The sequence below is a fragment of the Talaromyces amestolkiae genome (genome assembly GCF_001896365.1).
Source record: "Talaromyces amestolkiae strain CIB chromosome Unknown scaffold15.1, whole genome shotgun sequence".
NCBI classification, from domain to species: Eukaryota; Fungi; Ascomycota; class Eurotiomycetes; order Eurotiales; family Trichocomaceae; genus Talaromyces; species Talaromyces amestolkiae.
In genome coordinates this window covers 671441-693561 of record NW_024468051.1, presented here as the reverse complement: position 1 = coordinate 693561, position 22121 = coordinate 671441, and the positions used below count along the sequence as shown (strand labels likewise).

At 48.5% G+C, this 22121-nt stretch overlaps 7 protein-coding genes across 7 annotated transcripts; all 7 read right to left on the bottom strand.

Moving 5' to 3' along the window:
* Positions 1-168: 168 nt before the first annotated feature.
* On the bottom strand, positions 169-2184 carry BHQ10_007454 (uncharacterized protein; the record flags this gene model as incomplete). The annotated part of the gene is made up of 7 exons (XM_040880151.1): positions 169-411; positions 466-762; positions 817-1458; positions 1514-1613; positions 1672-1737; positions 1803-1922; positions 1991-2184. 7 exons carry the CDS (start codon positions 2182-2184, stop codon positions 169-171), a joined length of 1662 nt encoding a protein of 553 aa, XP_040735957.1.
* Positions 2185-3660: 1476 nt separating this feature from the next.
* On the bottom strand, positions 3661-7782 carry BHQ10_007453 (uncharacterized protein; the record flags this gene model as incomplete). The annotated part of the gene is made up of 2 exons (XM_040880150.1): positions 3661-4279; positions 4331-7782. 2 exons carry the CDS (start codon positions 7780-7782, stop codon positions 3661-3663), a joined length of 4071 nt encoding a protein of 1356 aa, XP_040735956.1.
* Positions 7783-8348: 566 nt separating this feature from the next.
* Positions 8349-10359, bottom strand: BHQ10_007452 (uncharacterized protein; the record flags this gene model as incomplete). The annotated part of the gene is made up of 3 exons (XM_040880149.1): positions 8349-9561; positions 9619-10264; positions 10314-10359. The coding sequence occupies 3 exons, from the start codon at positions 10357-10359 to the stop codon at positions 8349-8351; spliced, it is 1905 nt and encodes a 634-aa protein (XP_040735955.1).
* A 1258-nt stretch (positions 10360-11617) lies between these two features.
* On the bottom strand, positions 11618-12653 carry BHQ10_007451 (uncharacterized protein; the record flags this gene model as incomplete). Its single annotated transcript, XM_040880148.1, has 3 exons — positions 11618-11950; positions 12028-12363; positions 12420-12653. 3 exons carry the CDS (start codon positions 12651-12653, stop codon positions 11618-11620), a joined length of 903 nt encoding a protein of 300 aa, XP_040735954.1.
* A 3333-nt stretch (positions 12654-15986) lies between these two features.
* BHQ10_007450 (uncharacterized protein) lies at positions 15987-17827 on the bottom strand (the record flags this gene model as incomplete). Its single annotated transcript, XM_040880147.1, has 3 exons — positions 15987-16608; positions 16664-16948; positions 16995-17827. 3 exons carry the CDS (start codon positions 17825-17827, stop codon positions 15987-15989), a joined length of 1740 nt encoding a protein of 579 aa, XP_040735953.1.
* A 1463-nt stretch (positions 17828-19290) lies between these two features.
* On the bottom strand, positions 19291-19978 carry BHQ10_007449 (uncharacterized protein; the record flags this gene model as incomplete). The annotated part of the gene is made up of 2 exons (XM_040880145.1): positions 19291-19736; positions 19792-19978. The coding sequence occupies 2 exons, from the start codon at positions 19976-19978 to the stop codon at positions 19291-19293; spliced, it is 633 nt and encodes a 210-aa protein (XP_040735952.1).
* A 289-nt stretch (positions 19979-20267) lies between these two features.
* BHQ10_007448 (uncharacterized protein) lies at positions 20268-21308 on the bottom strand (the record flags this gene model as incomplete). Its single annotated transcript, XM_040880144.1, has 4 exons — positions 20268-20507; positions 20566-20850; positions 20913-21111; positions 21181-21308. 4 exons carry the CDS (start codon positions 21306-21308, stop codon positions 20268-20270), a joined length of 852 nt encoding a protein of 283 aa, XP_040735951.1.
* Positions 21309-22121: the final 813 nt, after the last annotated feature.

Below are 22121 nucleotides of genomic sequence, written 5' to 3'. Positions count from 1 at the left end.
TGAAGGTAATCTACCCAGGAATAGCAGGCAAGACGTTCATGCTAGATCTGTCTCCTCGATACTATGATATCTAAGTGTCTGCTACCCCAATGACCATGTATATCTCGGGCCAAAGATAATCGCAATAACCCGACACTATATATGGATATAAATCTCCATCTAGGTAGTCTAAAACATCTGTCTAGTCCGCATTTCTATCGGTAAAAAGCACATGAAAAATGCCGCTAGCCAGATGCCTCCAGCGCCCAACCACAGCACGCCGGACGTTCCATTAGCTATGAAATTCTGACCTGCGATTGGAGCAACAATGCCAGCAATACGACCCAGACAAGACAGCATCCCGCTGGCGCTGGCACGGATGGTGGTGTTGAACATTTCTGGTGCGGATGCGTAGAGGACGGCATTGAAATACTGCGTCATTAGCATTGTCTGAACGATCTTTAGACGAGAAGATAGAGTACTCACGGTCTGCATAATGTACTCCAGCGCGTTGAGGCCAACGTAGCCTGCAGTGTTCTTGACCTGGGTATACAAAGCCATCGACAAGCCCTGCAGCAAGGCCGAAATGACGAGCGACCACTTCCTGCCGATAAGAGGAAGTTGAACGGAAAATAGCGCAAGAATGGCGCCAATGATACCCGGAAGATAAATGTAAATGTACTGGCGATACGTCTCTGTAACGTCGACTCCGCTACTGACGTTGTTGCGGAGCAGCACTATGGGGAGGAAAGATCCGGCCAGAGTGAAGGACCAGTAATCGCCCTTGAAAATAGTCAGTTTGAGATAAATGTAGGGATTTAAGAGTGTCTAGGTTACCATATATGCAAGGGCCAGAAGGATGAATATAAAGCATTGCATCTTGGACAAAAACAACTCGCGCAGAAAAGTGATACTATCCGCTAATCGAGCTTTGACTGTCTTGACACTGTCGTGATGTTGCTGTTCCTCATTTTCCATTTCCATATCCACAGCCTGGAAATCCTCCAAAGTCAGAGTTGGAATTGGGGCCTTGTTGAACTGCGCAATCTTGTGCAGCACTTCAATAGCCTCCTCATATCGGCCCTTGCTAACCAAGAACTTGGGCGACTCGTGGAACGTGAAGATGAAGTAGCGAACAAAAAAGACAAGAAATGTGATTACGCCGATGATGATGACTTCGTATCGCCAACCCATGTTACTGCTCACAGTGCAACAGGCCTCGCCGGGCTTGAGACCAGCGGCGTTGCAGGCCGGTAAATCTACATCACATCGATATTTGGCGGCGGTGCCGAAGGCGATGGCTGATGCAACGACCACTCCTATGGGTTGCCACATGCCCAATAGGGCGACAAGAAAACGTCGATTTTGCGGTAGGAACTCTAGGACGATGGCAGCGTCGATTGGGATATTGCCTCCTAGGCCGATGCAGGAAAGGAAGTAAACGGCGCAGATTGCTGCGTAATTGTATTTGACTGCAGCCTGAGTCGAGGATGACATGTCAGCTCAGTGCAGCATTGATTGACAAGAGACATACCAATAACATGCCAAAAAGCGATGTAATCAAACAGGTCAAATTGAATGCCCACCTGCGGCCAATAATGTCTGTGATGATTCCGAACACAAATGCGCCGACGCTGGTGATACAAGTTTAGAGGAAAAGCATATAAGAACGATCGAGCGATGATGACTTACGCCAGACCTGCGTTGGAGCAGGTGAAAATCAGTCCTTGTCTGTTTGGTGGTACATCCATTTCCTGGCTGAGCAACAACAGAAGTAAATCAGCCATCTTCGTCGTCATCAAGACTCAATTGATACCACATACAACACAGCCGAAGCAAGCAACCCAACTCCCTGTGCCCACGCCAGGTCAAGAAAATAACCGAATCCGCATAGCGTCCATATACACTTTTGGTACCTGCCGAATCCGAATTTGTCTAGTTCTCTGCAATATATCAGCCTTTCGATTCGGGTTTCTCCTCCAGTTGTCTGGGGCAGGTCCTGAGTACATACGCATTGACGAGTGCAGCTTTGCGCTCAAAGGGCGTTGCTCGCAAAGGCAACGCAGAGTCAACTGAGCCTCGGGCGACGCCTGGCAGATTCTCATCGCTGAAATGTTCTGTTAACCCAGTTGGTGGCTTTGACTTTCCCAAGAACGGTTCCATCTCGTCGGCTGAATGGTCAACTCGGTAGGGGTTTTCAGACATGGTCAAGGTTCAGGCCAGGTCTATATATGTACCTGCCTAGGCAATATAAGTATATACAGAATTACCAAGGTATAGTAAAGCCAACCTTGGTTGGAACCAGCTAAGCTATCTAGGAACAACCAAGATAATCAGACATAACTTAACAAACAATGGATTTTAGTATCACTCCGCTTTCAGAAAAGCGCCCGTCATTGGCTCAGGATCTTGGAGAAACTTGATTGTAATCCTTGAAATTCCTGTGCCTAGGGTACTGGACGTGCTTTGACATTGGCATTGGCACACGAATCGCCCCGTGCTGGTCCACGCGGGCCCAGGTTCTACAACGGTTTTGATGTACCCCTACGTAGGGTATGGCCAGTGGATAATAATACATACGTAGTAGTATACAGAACAGACATCTAGACAGTTGGGGCAGGAGGAACGTGAACCTGCACCTAAATCCACTTCCAAGCTTCCTCGCGTTCTGGCTGATTGGCGGTTGTAGCGGATGGCTCTACGGATCGATCTAAGCTCCCATTTCTTAAATCTGAGCGTGGTATTTGTACAGGTAAGGTAGAAGAGCACTGATTGGCTCCGTTTGACAAGGTATACTGTATACAAACCTGGCAGTGCCGCACGGGGGAGGGAGCAAAACGGTCAATGCGGCGATACATAGCGAAGTGCATGAGAATATTCACCTGCTTTTCTCAAACATTAAAGACAGCAAGCAATCTATCTTGACATATTGTACCGGATAATAGATCGACCCGCATAATAAAATGGAGAAACCAATAAACCAAATCTAGATCTCAGCTGTGTCCCCGATCCGGGAGGGGGGCGGCTCGATCGAGCAGCCAGAGAGACCCGCCGCAAACGTTGAATCTTGATAGATCATAAATGATAAGCGGAATTGTGTCCCGATGAGAAGATCGATCTTTTCTCTGCGTATATTCGAGAGAATTATTGCATGTATGCGCAGTCATAAAAAGTAATTTCCTACTTGGCTATAAACAACTAAAACAAGTAGAACTTGGCAAGATGGCCCTGATTACCCCTCTTGGGTAAGATTACTATTTCCCTCATCAATACCACTCAAAAATTGTCTGACGAAAGTCTCGTATCATGGATTCATCACTCATATCATGTTGATGGTTCGCAAACCATGCAAGTACGCATCAGGCATCCTTATACAATTATACATCCCGGTGCAACACCGCGTTACAACCTGGAAACCGACAAAAGCCCTAAGACGCAGGCGCCGGGAAAGGAAAAATGGTATGGAAAAAAATCACATTCTTCCACTCAATTATATACAACCCCATCCTCCATAAACAAAAGCAATCGATAATGAGGGGAATAATATACACCAAGACTAAAACCAGAACCAACCAATCCAAACATCCCAATCTTGTATATAGGTATCACAACTAAACGAGAGTAATCAACCAGAACCAAAACCAAATAAACAAAAGAATGTGTGTATAGAGAGAGAAAAATTTATGAGCGCGATAACGGACTTCCGAAACGCGGCTTAAATGCCAGACTCTTCCGTCTCGCTGCCTCCAGTTTTGCGCGCAGATTCGCGCCGGATGAGGATCCATCGGAGTCATCGAGACTCAACCCGCGGCTGGAGTCAGACAGCATGGAAGAAAAGAGGCCTTGGTTTGACTGTTTGGGAGGACAAGTTTGTTGTGTCAGTCGAAGGAAGCCTGGTGTAGCGGGGGACATTGCGGAGAAATCAAAGTTGAAGTTAAAATTGTACTCTGAATCTTCATCATCGTCGGCATTGTTCTTGTTGGAAGGGGTTTTGGCGCTGGTTGGTGTTTTGGGGCTATGCTCGTTGACGCTGTTGTTGGGACTCATGCGTCGAAAGTCTTCCATTGTATCTTCCAGGTTGGCTGGGTGTCCCGAACGACGGTTCGATGTGCTGCTGCCATGGCCGATTGACGATGACAACGACGAAGAAGATGAGGATGTGGATGATTGCAGAGAGCCGTTGACATTGGCTATGGCACGAGGCTGCATGCTCTTTCTCCGTTTGGCGCCGCCGCGGGGGATGATAGTGCTATCGACATAGTAGTGGGCTTCATCAACCCATTTGTTGGCTCGTTCGCAGCTGTCGCCTGTTAGAATACATTAATAGAAAAAGGAGGTGAAAAAAACATACTCAAGAACCCATCCAACACCAACACATTTCACCAAATCACCAGCCTGTCGTACCTTCTCCATTGTACGAACTCCTCCGTCTTTATACACGATATGCGTAATGCCGACTTTGCTGTTCATCGAATCCGTGCCATCCACACCGGGAGATTCACTAGATCGTGGATTCCATGGCCATGATTTGACGCACTTTGCGCCCATTTGTGTAAGCAACTCAACAAAGATTCCACTTGCGTCTTCGCCCTCAGTGGTATGCACATCAACAAAGACGACTGCGCCGCGAAGGCATTGTTGGTCGGCCTTTAGGTCCCGCCGAGGAGTCTTTGCTGGACTTGCTGTAGTGGAAGGGACTGTACGTTCAGATTCTGCCGTATCCTTAATCTCTGCCAATGGGCTCCGCTTCGTCGGTGTTGGGACAGGCGAGTCAGGTGTTGTCGACTTGCGACTCTTGGGAACCAGCTTAAATCGTCCTGGTGAGGCCCTGATTGGCAGCTGGATGTCAATCGACATTGACCTAGCACGCTTGCGAGGGTATTTGATAGGCGACTCGTCGGCCTCTGGCTTCAAAGGCACTTTTGATACTGTGTGCACGGTACGAATGGCATCACGGTTGACTCTGACTGGTGTGATCGACATTGGCAACTGGGGTACTTTGTCTTCGGGTTTCACTGTATGGGGCTCAGCTTGAGCCTGCTCCTCGCCTCCCGTTACCGCTTTAGAAGATTGCTTTTCCGGAGACTGTCTGGCAACAGTATCCGATTCATCACCATCCATAACGACGGAATTTGCCAACGAATGTCTCGCAGCTAGTGACTGGCGCATTGACTGGATCTGGTTATACTTGTTTCCCTGCATCGACCGGCTCGGAGCCGCCAAATTCTTGGGAACAACAGGAGAAAATATACTCCGTTGCGGTGACTTGCTTCGTTGTTTTGCAGGACTGCTGGCGTTCCATGAATCCAGTTTAGCGGCCAGCGAAGTAAAGGTGTCATCAGCAGCATCGCCGGAGTCTGGAAGAATACTGTTGCGGTTGGAAAAGACGGATTGGCGTCTGCTAGCTGGGCTCGCACCGTATTCGGACATGTCATCAGTGTGGTCTCTGTAGGACATCTTGAAGTGGCGCATGGGAGAAGCGATTGGTGGCGAGGGAGCGGCAGGAGGAATGAATCGAGGAGTTCCCTGAGTTGACAGGCTCACTACTTCATCCACTTCATCAGCGTGGACTACGTCTCGTGGATCCATAGATGAACGGGCTGATTGAAGGGTTGCGTTCGAACGCGGTGTGTCGATTTCAGGTAGTGTGTCGTCATGTTCGTCTTCAAGCTCAGCCTGAATCACCACTTCATTAGGGTCTGCGTTGTCGGATTCTGTGGTCTCTTCAATGTGGTCCTCGATGATATCTTGCTGTTCACTTGCCGGTAGCTGCTGAGCTGTTTCCTCAATCGTAGGCTGTACATTATCGACATTTTCCGATGCAGCTTCCAACGAGGCGTGTTCCTCCTCTGGAACATCCTCTTCCATCTCCGCATCACTTTCGGCATTGTCGTCCATTTCACTGGTCTGCACAATCTCATGATCCTCGACATCTTCCGGGTTGCGATTCTCATCATTCACGTCAGGCTCATCCTGAGACATTTCAACATCATCCGCTGCAAGTTCCTCTTGCTGATCCTGGATGTCCTCGTGCACATCAACAGGGTCAGCTTCTTGCACAAACTCGGCCTGATCTTGTACGATATCAACTGCCTCAACTTCTTCGTCAACATCCGATGTCTGCTCGTTCTCGTCTTCTGGCTCCTCTTGTTCCACAGGGTGATTCACCAACACATCATCGTCGTGGCCTTCATGAATTGTCTTCAACTCCATCGAAAGTTCATCATCGCTAAGATCATCAGCCTTGTCATCAACAAACACGTCATCATCGCGCATCTCAGTATCATCATCGTCATTCGTGCTTGACTCGGGCCGTAACAGCTTGCCCTCATGCAACTTTTGAAAAACAAACGGCGACTGAATGCGTTTCGCTGGACTCTTGAGCAACGACAATTTCGCATTAAATGGGGTAGATGACCCCTTCTCCGGCGAAGCAGACATAAACGACGCAAGATTACCTCCCTTCTTAGGCGATGCCTTTAACGGCGATAATTTTTCCATGAACGAGTTCGTCTCCGTGGCCGACAGCTTTGATGCAGATGGATGGCTGATAAACAGCGGACCGCGTCGAGGCGTATCCCTGATGGTTTCCTTGGATGTTGATGGCGGCGGACGCCGGGCGGGACTTCCCATAAACACCGAATCGCGCAGTGTTGATGATGGGTTGGGTAAGGACGGTACTGAGTTTTCGTCTTGTGGAATCGTTCCTCGCGATGGAGGTCGGGCTGGAGTGCTGACCTGACCAGGCAGCATGATCCTTTTGACGGGTGAGCTGAGGCCAGTATGTTGAGGTTCTTGGGTCTTCACAGGCGACTTTTGGACGACCAGGGAATAAACAGTCTTTTCTTGTGCAAGCTCATCTTCATCGCCAGAACTGGCCGATGAAGACGATCCCTTAGCCAATTGCGTAGCCTTCTTAGGTGAAAGCGGCTTCACGGCAGCAGCAGTCTGAGATTTAGGTGGTCGACCTCTCGTCGCAGTTCCAGCTTTGCGGACTGGTTTGGCCTTGAGTCCGCTCGACTTTGTACCTGCCGTTGCTTTTTTTGCTGTACTTTTAGCGGCAGGTTTCTGCTCTTCCACTTCCGATGCCTCATTATCCGAGTCCGTCAAGTCGGCAAAGGTGACTTTCTTCTTCTTCGCCGGGTCTCCTAAAGTGCGAGCTTTAGCTAGACTTGACATTGTAGAGGCTGTCGCCACGTAAATCGTTTTGTCGTTGTCCGTTGTTTGTTTCGCAGCTGGTCGTCGACCTCTTGTCTTCTTTTCTGTCGCCCCATCCTGCTCCTGCTGGTCAGTCGATTTGACCGTCTTGGGTCGTCCACGAGTCGGTTTGGTTGCTGTTACTGTTGCAGTTGGCGCAGGCTTTGCTTTCGCAGGTCTTCCAGGTTTCTTTTTGGTTACCTCGAAATCGGCGAGTTCATCATCGTCGTCGTCTTCCTCAGACGAAGCATTGTCTTCTACGACCGCCTTGGCAGGATCCTTTTTAGTCGAGCGAGCATTCTTTGTCGCTTTCTTCGCGGTCGTTGCGGTTGTTGTTTTGTTGCTAACATCAACACTCAAATCATCGTCCTCCTCATCTTCAAGATCTCTGTCCGCATCGACAACACTTTTCTTATTCTTCGCCGCCGCTGTTGTTGCAGCTGTGGCAGCCTTTCCAGGTTTCCGTCCTCGTTTCGCGGGTTCTGATTTCTTCCCTTCTTGCGCATCCGTAGCTATAGTTGTAGGCGTTCGACCTCGTCCACGCGTCGCTCGCTGTTGGGGCACGTCCGTCGCCGATACGCCGGGAATAACTGCCGCGCGCGCCATATTCGATCTGGTCGGTCGGGACGTGAGGGTATCACTTGTTTAATCAATCGGAGTTGGAATCATCTGTCTCTCTGCTTCGCGGTGGCGTATGAGTCGTATTCGAATTGGGGTCGGTAGTCGTAGCTAGTTAGCGAGATGCAGTAGATGCTCTCACTCACTCATGCGGGCGGAGTAGTCGGTTATTGGGAACACAGAATGTGAAACAGACGCGGCATGACTGTCGTTGACTATCTAGGTGAATATGCACGAATGCCAGCTCGCTAGGCCAAGAATAAATGAATGTGGAGGTTGTTTAGACAGGGTAGGTGCTCAGGCTAAGAGTTTGTTTTTGTTGCGGTTCGCAGATCGGGTGCTTAGTGTGCCGTTGCTGGGGGAACCGTGGGCTCTGCCACTTCACTTTACATAGTACTTTCATACATTCTATTTTCACTTATTTTTTGGCCATTATTTGTCCTAGTAAGATGAATGAAATGTCATTTCTCATAAATAATACTAGAGTTTCATGCATATGCAAATAGCCAAAATTGCTTTTATGCCGGAATATCCACATATAACAATATTTACCTCTACAGCGCCATGGCAGTCATGGCCACCGTCCCAAGAGCCAAGAGGACCGTTGGTATCTTCACAGATCCAGCTACACTCGTACTCGTCACATTCAAAGTGGCAAGGTACGACGACGGATTGTAAGTTGCCGGTGTAGTGCTGTTGGTGGTACCATCCCAGCAGTATCTGTCAAAGCAGGTATTGCAGATGTCCGGAACCGTGGTGTTGGTTCGCTCGAACGAGCGACTCAGAATCGCGCAGCCGACACAGGCAGGCCAGTCTGCGTCGCGGGTACCGTTGGCCATTGTGGCCATGTCGTATGCATTCTGGATAATGGCGTCGCGTTCGGTGTTATTGATGGACAGGCTCAAGGTGGAGATGTTGGAGTATGCCACGTAGGGGTAGTTGGGCAAGTAGACAATCAATGGAGTCGGACTGGATGTGTTGGAGCTGTTGCATCCGAAGAACGTCGGGTGGGTGTTGAGGCCCTTGTTGATGAATGTGTTCACATCAGGCACTGCAGGGAAAGAGGTGCCGTTTCCTACTCCAGTCGAGTTCAAGCTGCGCTCGTAGGTGTATACAAGACTTGTTCCATTGGGCCAGCTTTCGGTAGTATCGGCTGAGCTGTCCACGGCGAAAATAACGTCGACGTGACGCGTAGGTTGGATAAGAGGGTGCAATGGGATGTTCTGGTCATCCTCACCACCGTCAACGACATTGAGAGTCTCGGTCTGCGCAACCAGTCCAGTGTTTTTCGTGTAGTTGTAGAACGGGTTGACATAATCAGCGATATCCTCGTTGGCTTGGCCGAGTTTGTTGAGACCAGCCGTGATCAGGTTTTCGAGAACGCTAGGCAGACCAGTGCTATTCACGTATTGAATAAAATCATTGAACAAAGTCGACGAGGTACCAAACACGAATCCAGCATTGTCGTAGCCGCGCACGCAACTCTCGTTCTCGGGGAGACTGCCGCTGTTGAATTTCGACCCGAGGTACTCCAACGGCGCAAAGCCAAAGATAGTGGGATCCCAGGAACCGAACTCGAAAGGACTGAACTCCATGACAGTAGAGTTGGCACCGACAATCTTCTCGCCAGGAGAGCGCAGATCTGCGACAACCAATGGCATAGGGATGCTTCCGCTAGCGAAGTTATCTTCCAAAGCAATGGAAGACCAGGTGTAGTTTGGACCTCCATCGGTAGCATTAATGAATTGGAACGACAGCATTCGTGCCCTATGTATGTCAGCTAACGTCATCAAAGAAAAACATCAAAGCTATCAAAGAACGTACCAAATATCAGTAAGAGTAGTTTCAAATCCAGCATCCGACTTGGCTTGCACCTGGTCCGAAATAGTATTATAGTACTCCGCAGTGCTCAACAGCTGAAATCCACCAGTCGAAGGGCCCTCCAGAATAGACTGTCCAAGCTGCCATGCCTCGCCTTTTCCGTCGGCTTGCAAATCCCCAATCGTCGTAAAGTTATTCACATATAATGAAGCCAGCAGCCAACTGCCGCCACTCAATCCCGACACATACGTCGCAGTCTGTAACAAGCCACCGACTTGGCCGGCAGTCGTACTGTTGGGTGTCCGACTATCAAAGGCTTTGAGGGCACCACCACCCGACAACATGGCACGATAGCCACCACCGGAGACGGCAATGGCGACGTTTGGTAAATTGGTAGCATTGTCGTTTGCAACGCTGTTAATGTAGCTCACGGCGTCGAAGTTGGAAATGTTGACATGGCCGAAGAAGTCGCGCATGGCCTGGGTGGTGTGGTTGCGGCGGAGGGAAAGCCATGATGTCTCGTTGGACGAGAGAGTGGCTGCGCTGCGGATCGTTGGGCGTGCTGCTGGGCAGGAGACGTTGGCTGGAGCGTAGCCGTTGGGAGCATTGGGCAGGGCTCGGGGGATGACATTATCGGCGGTTGCTACATCTACATATCTACAGTCAGTATGTTCCCACATTCTGAGGAAGATACTTACCTGATAGTAAGCCCGCAACGAGGGCAATAGACTGAATCGTTCGCATGTCGACGATATCCAAAATGCTATCGTATGCAAAGACTCGCATACAAAAGCAAATGAAGACGAAAGAAGGGATAGATCTCAGGGACAAGCGGTTAGGAAAGGCACGTGTGATAATAACAAGAGGAATTAGTGCCGATCTTAAATACCACAGTCACTGTTCCTCAGCCCTGACTGTTAGTCTTGCACAATGATCTAATGCTACATGCTAGTCATCCACATCGGATGAACTGGTCGAACTAACTCCGTACAGTGGCTGAGGTGGCCTAGGGCGCGGCGGTTGCTTGGCTACCGAACCAGGGAATCATTTTGCGATGGAGCTCGTACTTGTGCATGTTGGATCTGACTCGCATAGAAATGGGGAATAAATGGAGGCCTGAAGAGACGCTGAGAGGGCGACAAAAGAAAAAGCAGGAGGCTCGGCAGCTGCGGATGTGATGTGATGTCATGTTTAATTCCTAGTTTTCTAGCGGCCGAGCTTCAGTCTACCATGTACGTCTCAATGTTATTGATCTGCTATGTACTTCTTAACTCGCGACTCAAGTCTCAATGATCAACACACAATGCATCAACTCACCGATGCACGAGTAACACTGCCAACAGCGACGTGTACAGCCGAATCCACTCGCGTGCCGTATCTCGTATTTCGTATTTCGCATTTCGTTCGCATCTCGCATCTGTTGTACATTCAGCTGTATCCGCTGCCAGCCACAAACCCAATCGGAATGCACGGATGTGATTCTCCACCTTTAGGAGTGGCTCAGTTGTATTATTTGTGTCTTATGAAGGTTCATAAGACGGTGAAGGTGCTGCTGGGCGTGGCTGTGCTGTGCCTGCTGCGAGACGGATTCGGCACTTGATGTTTCCCGGGCTGGCGCTGAATTAAAATGGAAAGGGCTGAATCTGTAACCCTACAACTAACCCTAATGCCGGTGCAATTTAATACGGGCATACATAGTATGAAGTAGATTGATCCATTAGATTAAGTGTCTTGTACTGATGGTAGAAACCTGACGCTTGCGAGCATGATGCTAAACATATCGTGAAAATAAATGAGATGAACGCCATCGCAAGTAAAGATTCCCATGACTGCAGAAACAGAAAAAAAAGTGAAACGCCCTCCAGCCATCTCATACCGCTGGATCATTCGTAGGATCCCGAGAAACAAACAATTGTATATGCAAGATATTAGAATAGTTGTGTGTTCTATTTTCGTCGTCGTCATCGTCGGCTCAGCTTCGCTTGGTTGTTTTGCAATTACCTTACCAAGCAGCATGGCCACCGTCCATCCGCAAATCGCTTCCCGTCATAAAGCTACTAGCATCGCTGACCAAGAACACCGCCGCGCCACGGTATTCTTCAGGGCGCGACAGACGACCCAGCATGTTCTGCTTGGGCCATTCCTCGCGGCGCTCGGGAAACTGCACGAACAGGTTCTCGACCATCTGGGTGACGATGTAGCCGGGGCTGATGGTGTTGACACGGATGTTGTACTGGCCCCATTCGGCGGCGAGGTTGCGGCCGAGTTGGATGACGGCTGCTTTGGAAGCATTGTAGGCTGGGCAGATGAGACCCTTTTCAGTGTTAGCATCATACTACCAGAGTCGACAGTTGGTGTGGGGAGCGTGGCAAAAGGATCATTTCCATTACCCCGCAATAAGGAGAGAAATACCTTGTTCGCAATAGTCCCGCTCATACTAGCAATCATGACAATGCTTCCCCCGTTTCCGAATCGGATCATCTGCTTGGCCACCGCCTGCGCAGTCATGAACACGCCAGTCACGTTGACCTCCATCATAGTGTTGGCGTCCTTGGCCGAGTACTCCAATGCGGGCGTTTCCTGCTGAATACCGGCCGCGGCCACGAGGCCATCCATGCGGCCCTCGACATTAGCGATTTCTTCGATGACGGCGTGGAGGAGCTCGGTGTCGCGCACGTCGATGCGGCGGTATTCGATTTTGGTGCCGAGGGTTGTCGCTTTGGCTTGGATGCGGGCGAAGTCTTCGCTCTATACATTCACATGTTAGCTTCGTATAAATTGTTTGGTAGATGAGAGAGACGGACTGGCTCAGGCAAACGGTCAAGAGCGTAAACAATGGCACCAGCTTCCAGCAAAGCTTCGGCCTGGACAAGGCCTAAACCACGACCAGCGCCCGATACGCAGACGACCTTGTCCGTGAGCACGAACTCGGGCATGCGGCTCTTGGTGCCCAGGTAGACGGCCGAAGCGTCGGCGGGCTCTGCAGGACCGCGAGCGGTCTTTTGGGGAGTGGCGACAGTCTCGATGTTGATAGACATTGCTATTATCTGAGAACGAAGGGAGTAGAATTAGGTAGAGGACAGATGAATTTAAAAAAAGTCGGAAGGAGATGGATGAGAGGATAATCAATTGTCTACATTGAGCTTCCTCAACCATGGACATTCTCCTCCTTATATACCATTCCATCTACAATGCCACTGGTGGAACCCAATCCAACGCCTAGAGCTAGACAGCATGCTACAATGCTCATGTGAACATGAAAATTGTTGCTAGTTACCTACGGAATCAAAGATGGATACCCCGGATAAGGAGTTCTCCCCGTAGAGCACGGTCAGACATCGTAAGTTACACGTTGTATACTGTACAGCAAAAGAATCAACATACTTACTGCCCAAGGAAAAAAAAAATTAGCGGGGCGGAATAATTGGTAGCACATGACCTGTTTCTAGACGCATCCAGCCCATTTATTGGTGATCGTTGACATAGCTTAGTATCTATTTTGCGGGGGTTATATAGTATCTGCTCTAGTAAACAGAAGTCTTTCCATTAGCTCGACTGACTACTTCCAATCATGGCTCGGTTAATGGCCGCGTCTACATCTTGTTTCAATTTAGCCAGCTGATAGGTTTGTTTTCAAGATGTTGTAGCGTGTGTAGTCAAGTTTTCAATCGGACAGACAAGTCACTTCGTAATACATCGACTCATTGTATCATCGTTACATATGTCCTGCTAGAGGCATGTCACTCATACAATGATAAGACAAATCAGGGATTGAACCAACAAATCCAGTCCCATTTGCTGCGAAAGAATGGGAAATATTTCCATATTCCTAAGGACGGTCGGGAGGACGGATTGGGAAAGCCGGTCGGTAGGATGTCCGTACGGCTAGCCAACGCCACCGTCCTTGTCTCTATAGATGTTTCTTAGTTCTTACGCTTGTAATAGCCAACACCAGTGAAAACTGAGAATAGTTCGGGATGGTCTAGAACGAGCCCGCCATTGCGGTTCTCCAGCGGGGTGCAGATCACGTGTAGTCTTGATCCTACAGGGTTGTTCATTAACAATTGATGTTCAGTCTAGACGATTCAACCACCCGTGGACGTGTACAGGATATTTCCAGCCCTCAACGTTCTACAGACTACAGGTACAAGTCGTTGGCATTCACGATGGTATCACGGCGTCTCGGGCCCATCTCCAAGAAAGATCAGGCCTAGTTCTAGATCTCTGCAGTGTCTGCACGTTTCTGTAGAGTCAACAAGTATTAGCGAGCATACATACTACGTAGTCATACTGTAATAGAAATCTGCACAATAGTTCATCGTAAAAACAAGCTACGTGTACTATACCCAGACAGATGTATACTGTACAGTGGCTGACGGAATTTCCTTCTTGACTCTAGCCTCTTACGTGGGCATCAGCCCACTCCCTGAGTCCCTCACTGTTCAACCGACAATATACTTGGACAAGAGATGGAACTGACGATGCACGGACCATAGTTTCTTTTTTACTCTGTGTCTTGAAAGTGAAAGACTGCAAGTGGCTGTAATTGACTTTCTGGAGCAGTCAGTGGATCCGGCATCGTGGGACGGGGAACGGAGTACCATTCAGAGCTTTCCGTGGTATGCTGTAACCATCACTTCAATGTTGGGTACATATAGGAGGTTCATCTTTCTGTTAATATTTACATGAGAGACTAGGTAAGATGAACTGTTTTTATCCGACTAGGTATCAGTACTCTAACCCATACCTATATTTAACTACTCTGTACACATATCGTGATATATATGACAGATCCATGCCTGTACTTGTGCACGGCTTGTAGATCTTATGATCGTTCTATGGTAATACGGAGTATACATCTGTGAACGCTGATTTACAAGCGATAAGTGACCAGTTAACTGAGTCAGATGAGACTAAATACAGCATAGTCTAGAATATTTCCTCTTTCGGAAAACCAATAATCTTCGGTTTCCGGGGAGATCTGTCAGGCTGGTCAATTCCGTCATGTGATACTTCGAATTTTGCTATGAATATTAGTAAACAAGTCTGAAATAACTTGAACAAAGCTACTCGAAAGTCTAGTTCTTGCTACATTCGATCTACCCGTCTAGGTACCGTAGATGGGAGTACTCACCACAGAATGGCAAACCCGCCAACTAGAGGTACTTGTGGCAGCAGTAGTATGTGGGTCAACATGCAGGTACTGCATGCTTCTTACTCTCTGAACAATGAAACTGATCTTCTTGTAGACTAAGTAGTGTTACGTGTCAACCCATAAAAAATGTGCCTGTCCTTGTGACCGTCCACCGCATATGCAAAATATCTACTAGTCTCGCGGACCGGAGAGGCGACCAGCACGTGTATTTCAGACAACTGTATGTGTGGATTATCAAGATGAGCAAGTCGACTACCTTACATTCAACTTTCAGCTGTATTTTACTGCGCAGAAACGCGATGGTGGATTCAAAGTAGAGGAGTGTATTCTCGAGCGAAACCCGATTAGGAATTGAATTAGGACTCAGCATCAGCCAGAATAGAGAGTGATGATTTACGTGTATATTCTCTTTGACCTTGATAGGAAGCAGCTATAGTCTCTATGAAATAATACTTACGTCTACTATACCTAGGTATACAACCGTTCATTTTCATGTTTTTGCTGCGTTGTCGCTGATGGACCTCGTAACGAGACAACCACACGGTCTGGATCCCAAGCTCGACTCTGCCGAAATGCTTATGTCGGCTATCGGTTTTACCGGAAATCATGAATTATGATCCATACAAGGGTGTTACTGCATAATGCTTGTCAGGCCGTTGGGGCATGGGGTGGGCCTGGAGGTCACCCGGGCATCTGAATATTCTAGTTTGCTGCACAAGTTCGTGTTTGATGTCCCCGTTTGGTTGTGATTGAAAGAATATTTTCGCGTATTGCGACTACAAGATATGCGATTATGCAGGTTTACTTGAGATGAGAAGCTAGGTATCGGTATCGGACGGATTGCTATATGCGTCGACTACTCTAGAATAGCAGATCTACATATCCATGTAGGGATTTATATACCGAATCTCGGCATCAAGACACACTCTACAAGCACACGGGATTACCGGACCGAGTCCTAGCTCAACTCCCTCCGATTATATCAAACGTCTATCAGGAACCAGGTCAACACATGATCATATAATATGGAGATCGTGCAGAAAGGGTGGAGCATGGCAGTCGATCATCCATTTACAAATCGATCCGTTCTATATTGCCGTTTCAGACAGCTGAGGAAAGAATGGATCTAGACCATTTCCTAATTTGGATATACCGAATTCTATCTCCAATATTCTTCCTCTGTATTTGCTCTTGATGGAGAAGTAGAAGAACAGGATTAATAATTCCATATCCGCATCTGCTCCGCAATCCACCATCTCACCATTCTCCTCGCCTCCTCCATCCACTCCGCGGCGTCGTCACCGTATTCGTCCCTAACGGTCTGCCGCAGTTCAGGGAATTTCCATCCTTGCAGTGGATGCTGCTCATCCGGATCGGCCTGTATATGCGTAAATCGATACTCGAATGACCTCTCGCCACCCATCTCGTTATCTGCTTGTTGGTCGCTATAATCTTGAGACAGGACGACAGGTACAACGAGTCGATATGGAAGGTCAGCCGACATAACCGCTAGTATACCCCCGCCTGCATTGATGGTGCCTATATTCCATACCCTCCGCCCATTCTGATCTCTGTCAATAATCGGTCGGAGGAGTGATTGTCCCTGATACTCGTGAACCAGGGTCTTTGCAATCGTCGCGTCGGCCTGGTTGAGGGAGTCGCTTTCGATGAGGAGATCCAAAATAGTCGGGAGCACACTCATGCCCGTTGTCAGATTCGCTTCGATATCGATGTGTGGCAGATGAGGATGGCGGAATATGAGCGGAACGCGGAAATTGCTGATGTGCGGATTGCCGAATGTGCCTTGTAATCCGTCGTCTTCGTCGAATGCTTGTCCGCTATCACACATCAGCACGTTGCCTAAGTAAGACGTGTAAGAAAAGCGGGACGAACTGATCACCGACAATCACGACAAGAGTCCTATCTGCAATACCCGCTTCCTCTAAGTATGTCAAAATCCTACCAATCCATGAATCCATATACCGAACCGTATTCAAGAATGCATTCAAATCTCGATGACTCCACCGATCGAAGTATTCCTCGCTCTTGAATGTCTTTGGGGGTTTCCATGGATGATGCGTTGTGAGCGTCATGTGTGATAGAAACAGGCGAGTCTGGTTCTTCGCGGCGTCGAAAATGAGGTCTTTCAAGTACGGCTCGATTTCTTCTTCGGAGTAGCTATGACTATCAGCGTTTGACATGAACAGGGATGTTAGGAGTATACCCAAAATAGTTGATTTCATCAGTCTTGGGCGGATAATGTGCTGCCAAAGGATCCTCGATCGTTTCTTTGACTATCTTCTCATCGAAGCCGAGTTGTTTGATGAGGCTACTCTGTCGATCGTAACCATCCGTTGATGATTGTACAAAGACTGATTTCCAGGGTCGCTCCTTAACGAGCTGAAGATCATCACCAGTCTTCTTTGAGTTGAAAAAACCTAGAATATGCGGTAGACAAGGCTGGTAAATTTCTAGCTGGGACTCCTCGAGCATGTCGACCGGCAACGGCATTACACTGCAGTGCAGTGCCAGCAGACTCTTCAATGTCAACGAGCTAGCCGTCAGGGCCCCTTTGACGTTGATMCCTCCCATATCGCGCGGTATCTTGTCAAGCCATTCGACGGCGTCGTTGTCAAATGTCATCTTCCCGCCCGTGCTATTCGTCGCGTACTCCCGAGTCAGCATCTGAGCAGTCGGAGTCATTCTGGACAATTTGTCAATCATCGCGTCTCGGCCTTCTTCTTCGTGATAATTGACTATCACATCATACAGAAAACTTCCCTCCCTCATCGGAAAGACGTCTTTCCGTGCACTTTCCAGCACCAGCAGTACTATATGCTCAATGTCCACGGACCCTTTATCGAAAGCATCTCTCAGCTCGGGATGGACTTGCCCATCTAGATTTGAAATTTTCGCCGGATCCGTCATAGCGTTGTATACCTCATGTCTCCTCATGCATTGGCGTCTCCCTCCCATATTGACACCCATGTCATATCTCTCCTGGCGCTGAGTGTCCGTTAGCCACCGCTCAAACCCCGGTGGAGGATCATCTGGCATCCATTTTGGCCTCGCCAATGGTTGCGATGAATTACCTCCGGGTATCCAGCCGTGGTAGTAGCCAGACGATGGCTGCCATTTGTTCGGCGAAATGAGTTCTGCGAATGGGTAATTCGGATAATTTCGTGGATGGCAGGGTTCTGATGCTTTGCTGAAGGCGGCCGATAGACTGAATGGAAGGGTTGAGGAGAGGTGTTTATATGGTACGTCAGGTCTTGCCAGTCCGACAAAGAGCAAGTACACTGCGAATATGACGACAGGTGACAGTACGCGACATCTTGAGCACTTTATAGGAGATGTAGTGTACGGTGGAAGCACACTCCGACTTTTGATGATGACTCGACTTGCTGATTGTAAAACATCCCTTGCAATCGTGTGAAGATATGGTGTACTCAGAACTGAAACGACGAGCAAGATCACCCCAACCATACAGAAAGTCTTTGTCCCACTGAGCAATATCTTCATAGCTGCTGGGTCGTGCAGAAAGCTGCTGCTAGCGCCCCATTCGACCTGCGAACCGGTCTCGCAGAAGAAGCCGATTTGGACAGCGGATGCTACATATGTCACGATGCTGTTTGGTCAATGTCACTCTTGATCCTGCATCAGAAAGGGTATGCTTACGATATCAAAAAGCCCACAACGGAGCATATCTGCGGCACGCAGCCATCGAATCCTCGAAGCAAAGCCCGGCCCAGGATTATGACCAGGACATCTTGGAAGAAGAAGGTAGGAAAATAGACAAGAAAGTGTACTAGAGAAATAGAACGCCAATGTAATGCAAGATGTAGAAACTTGGACGCTAGACATGATATAACAAGAAGAGAGTAGTAGAACTGGATCATGGTTGGTATGTAGGCGAAGGATGGCGATACCATGTCGCGGTTGACTATAATGATAGGTCAGGAGGGTGATTGTGAAGAGATGGCAGGAGAAATAGTATCATACTAGAAGCATTTGTATCTATCTGGTCGATGTTGTTCAAAAGGTCATTTCTTATGATCCATAATCTTAGTTGTAAATTCGACAAATCCTTTCCTTCTGCATTTCAAAATAGCCTGTGACATTCGGCATGTCACATCATGATCTTTTGTTTGTCATCTCGAATGAGATGAAACCCGTAAAAGAATTGGGTCATCGGTAAAAATAGATGTGTTTGAGTGTCTTGGTTCTTTGTTTTTTGCGATTCGTCTGGTCCGTTTGTATGACAGGAAGTCGATCATAATTATATCATCCGATGTCAACAGGGATTGGGTATAGTGCTTCTTCAGTCATTGTAATGTGCTGTAGGTCTATCTATCCAGGTAATGCAAGTATGTCATGCAGTGGATGGACATTATATCATAAACTATATACATAAACAAGTTAAAAATATCCCTGGATATATACTCACAGAAAAAGGGTGCAACACCCTAACTCCAGACCCTTTCCTATAATATACAATGCGAAACAATGTCGAGACACATTTAAAAAGCCTCGCTAACTATCCCCTTCTCCCCCAATCTCCCAACAACGCCCTTCTTCAACCTCAGCGTCCGCTCAATATCCGCGTCCTGAAGTTTCTGTCTATCACGCATGCTCAGCACCTGCCGTATGGTCATGGCATCCAGGTACTCGCGTCCGGGATGACTCGGTCGTCCAAAGGACTCGAGTTCCTGTTCGGCGGCTTTTGTGATTCGGCTTCGAGATGAGAGCACCAAGAGGGCGGGGTTGTTGTTTGCGTCTGGGAAGACGGATGGCGTTACTCCGCCGCTGCCGTCGGCGCTTTGCGGTATTGATTGAGGTTGGAATTGAGGGAATGTGCGGGTCTGGTTGAATGTGCTTGAATGGGAGAATGTAGGGTTTGGTGTTACGGGGCCGATGGAGCGTAGTGAGGCGGCAAAGTGAGGATCGCGAGCGTCGAGGTCGATTGCTTTTAATATGTCAGCTGATACGTCACAATTTTTAGAAGGAAAAGATAGGTATACCCTCTGAGCGTGTAGCTGAAGCTTGCTCTTTGGAATGATATGTTGGGCCTGCTTCTTGATGTGGCGGAGCTTGTTTGATCGGTGTCGGTGTCGCTTTCGTTGTCCCCGGTGAAGCTGTCTTTGGATATTGGCGACGGGAAGCTGCGCTGGCTGCTGAGCGAGCTGGCTTTGATGCCGTGGCGCCCATTATGTTTGTATTTGTTCGCAGTGTTCAATTATTGTGTTGAATGAAGTCGGGAAGCAAAAAGATGAAGCTAAGCGGACACTAACATCCCGGCTCTTGGCGTTGACGTCAAATGCTAAAGAACAAATTGCTTAAAAAGGGAATAACACATTTCACGATAATAGTACATTTTGATTTGAAGTTTTTAAATAATACTCGAGATCTGCTTATATATATAATGCGACACGCGAACCGTACTCATTAATCACACAATGGTATAGCCCTACTGCCGCCTCGTAGAACAGGCGGCAGTTTACCGCAAGCCAGCTAGTCGTCGCTCTTGTACCTCACTCAAGGCACGGCTTCCACTGAGAAAAGCAACAGCGCCGACGATGAGAGAAGGGGGAAGCATTTGGAACAGAGTCCAGCTTGTGTAATACATGAAAAAAATACCCTCCAGACCAATGACGGACGACACGAAAACGATGTGAGGGACTGGTGCAGCTTTCAAGGCAACGGAGAGGTGGTTGAGGTTGACGTCGAAGTACATCCACTATACAATCAATGTGTTAGCTCGAATCGTACTCGATTAAGGGTCGAGGTGTACGTACCATTCCTGCCAAAACCGGGATGGTAACTAATGTCGACAAGAGGAAGATCAAGGTAATGATTTGTGGAGGACTTTTGGGATCGGTCTTGAAGATGTGATTTATCCTAGGCTGCTTTCCGTATCTCTCCACGGCGTCAGATGCGGCCGGCGCACTGGCATCGCTGTTGATTGATAGCTGGAAAGCGAGGTTGCGATAGGCGTCGGAAGCTCCGAATGAGCCGATGACGATTTCGGCATCGACAGGCTCTGATGTGCCTAGGAATTGGGTGGGAATGTCTTTCTTGCTCTGTATTTCCAAAAACTGTCAGCTTTGAAGCATGGCTAGTAGAGTATAATAGCTGTACTGACCAATTCGACCTTGGACTTGCCGTCATTCTTGACGCTGAAAGGATATGAGACGTCTAGACCGGTAGCAGAGTCCTTGAGCAGTAGAAATGCCTGATGTGGCCGTTTTGCGCTGCGGTCTTCCTGCGTTGTGAGGAGAAGCTTGAGAGAGTCCGAGTCGCCGAGCGTAATGGGAGTCGACAGAGGTGCATTTTCTTTGAGACTGCAAAAATTGGTAATTAATAACTCAATAATAATCACTCAAAACAGGTTAAATGATTGATTCTCTTACCTCTCCTTCACTCTGCTTGTCGCGGACTTGGAACTTACTGACACGGTGGCATCAGTGAAACCCCAAGAGGCCGCGTAAACAGAGGGAGCGACGAGCGCGAGCAGGCCGAGGTGCGCAGGGAGGCGCATGTTGAATTGATCTTCAGGTAAGAAATAGAAAAGAAGAAAGAAATGAATAGATCAATTGGTACTGTTGGATTGCTCAAGGTGGTGAAAGTAATAGAAGTGGTGGTGGTGTTGTAGAGAGATGGGGCAAGCGGCGTCCAGTGACCGTTTCTGCCGTTCGGAGATTCAAGCCCTAATTCCCTGTTCTGTTCTGCTGCTGATCTCGCCGAAAAAACATCCTCGCTTTCTTTTCCTGCGACTATTGCAACACCCACGCCGCGAGGCCTGCACCCTGTTACTGCGCTGTAACACGCTCGATCGCATCTCCACGCTCCGTTGATTCTATTGCGATAAAAATTTCGTCTATCCCACCGTGCCACCGACCGTCCGACGCCCTTCGTGCTTCCGAGGCCTCCCGCAACCTGTCGTTTCTTTGACACCTACACACCGTCCACTACACCGCGAAGCCGTTAGAAACACTCGAGATTGTTTGGATATACACCGGCTACCTGGAAAATTCTATCCATAGAGTATGTGTTACCTAGCGATGGTGAAGCGGTTCGTTTGAAGGCCTGGTCGGATGAATGGAGGCCTTGCCCTACAAGAGGACTACAATTCGCCGCTGGAAATACAAATAGCCTTGATATACTGACTACAAGCTTACTATCCAGACGTCTTTCGATTAATTACCATCGTGTGGCCTGCTGTGCTGCTGCCCTCGAAGTCGTCCACCGCTAGCGTTTCGAAATTCTAGCCCTAGACCCTAACTCTGCCGTGCTGTCACCTGAGAGTGAAAAGCATCGGACACGCCCGTCCAGATAACAATAACAAAACAAA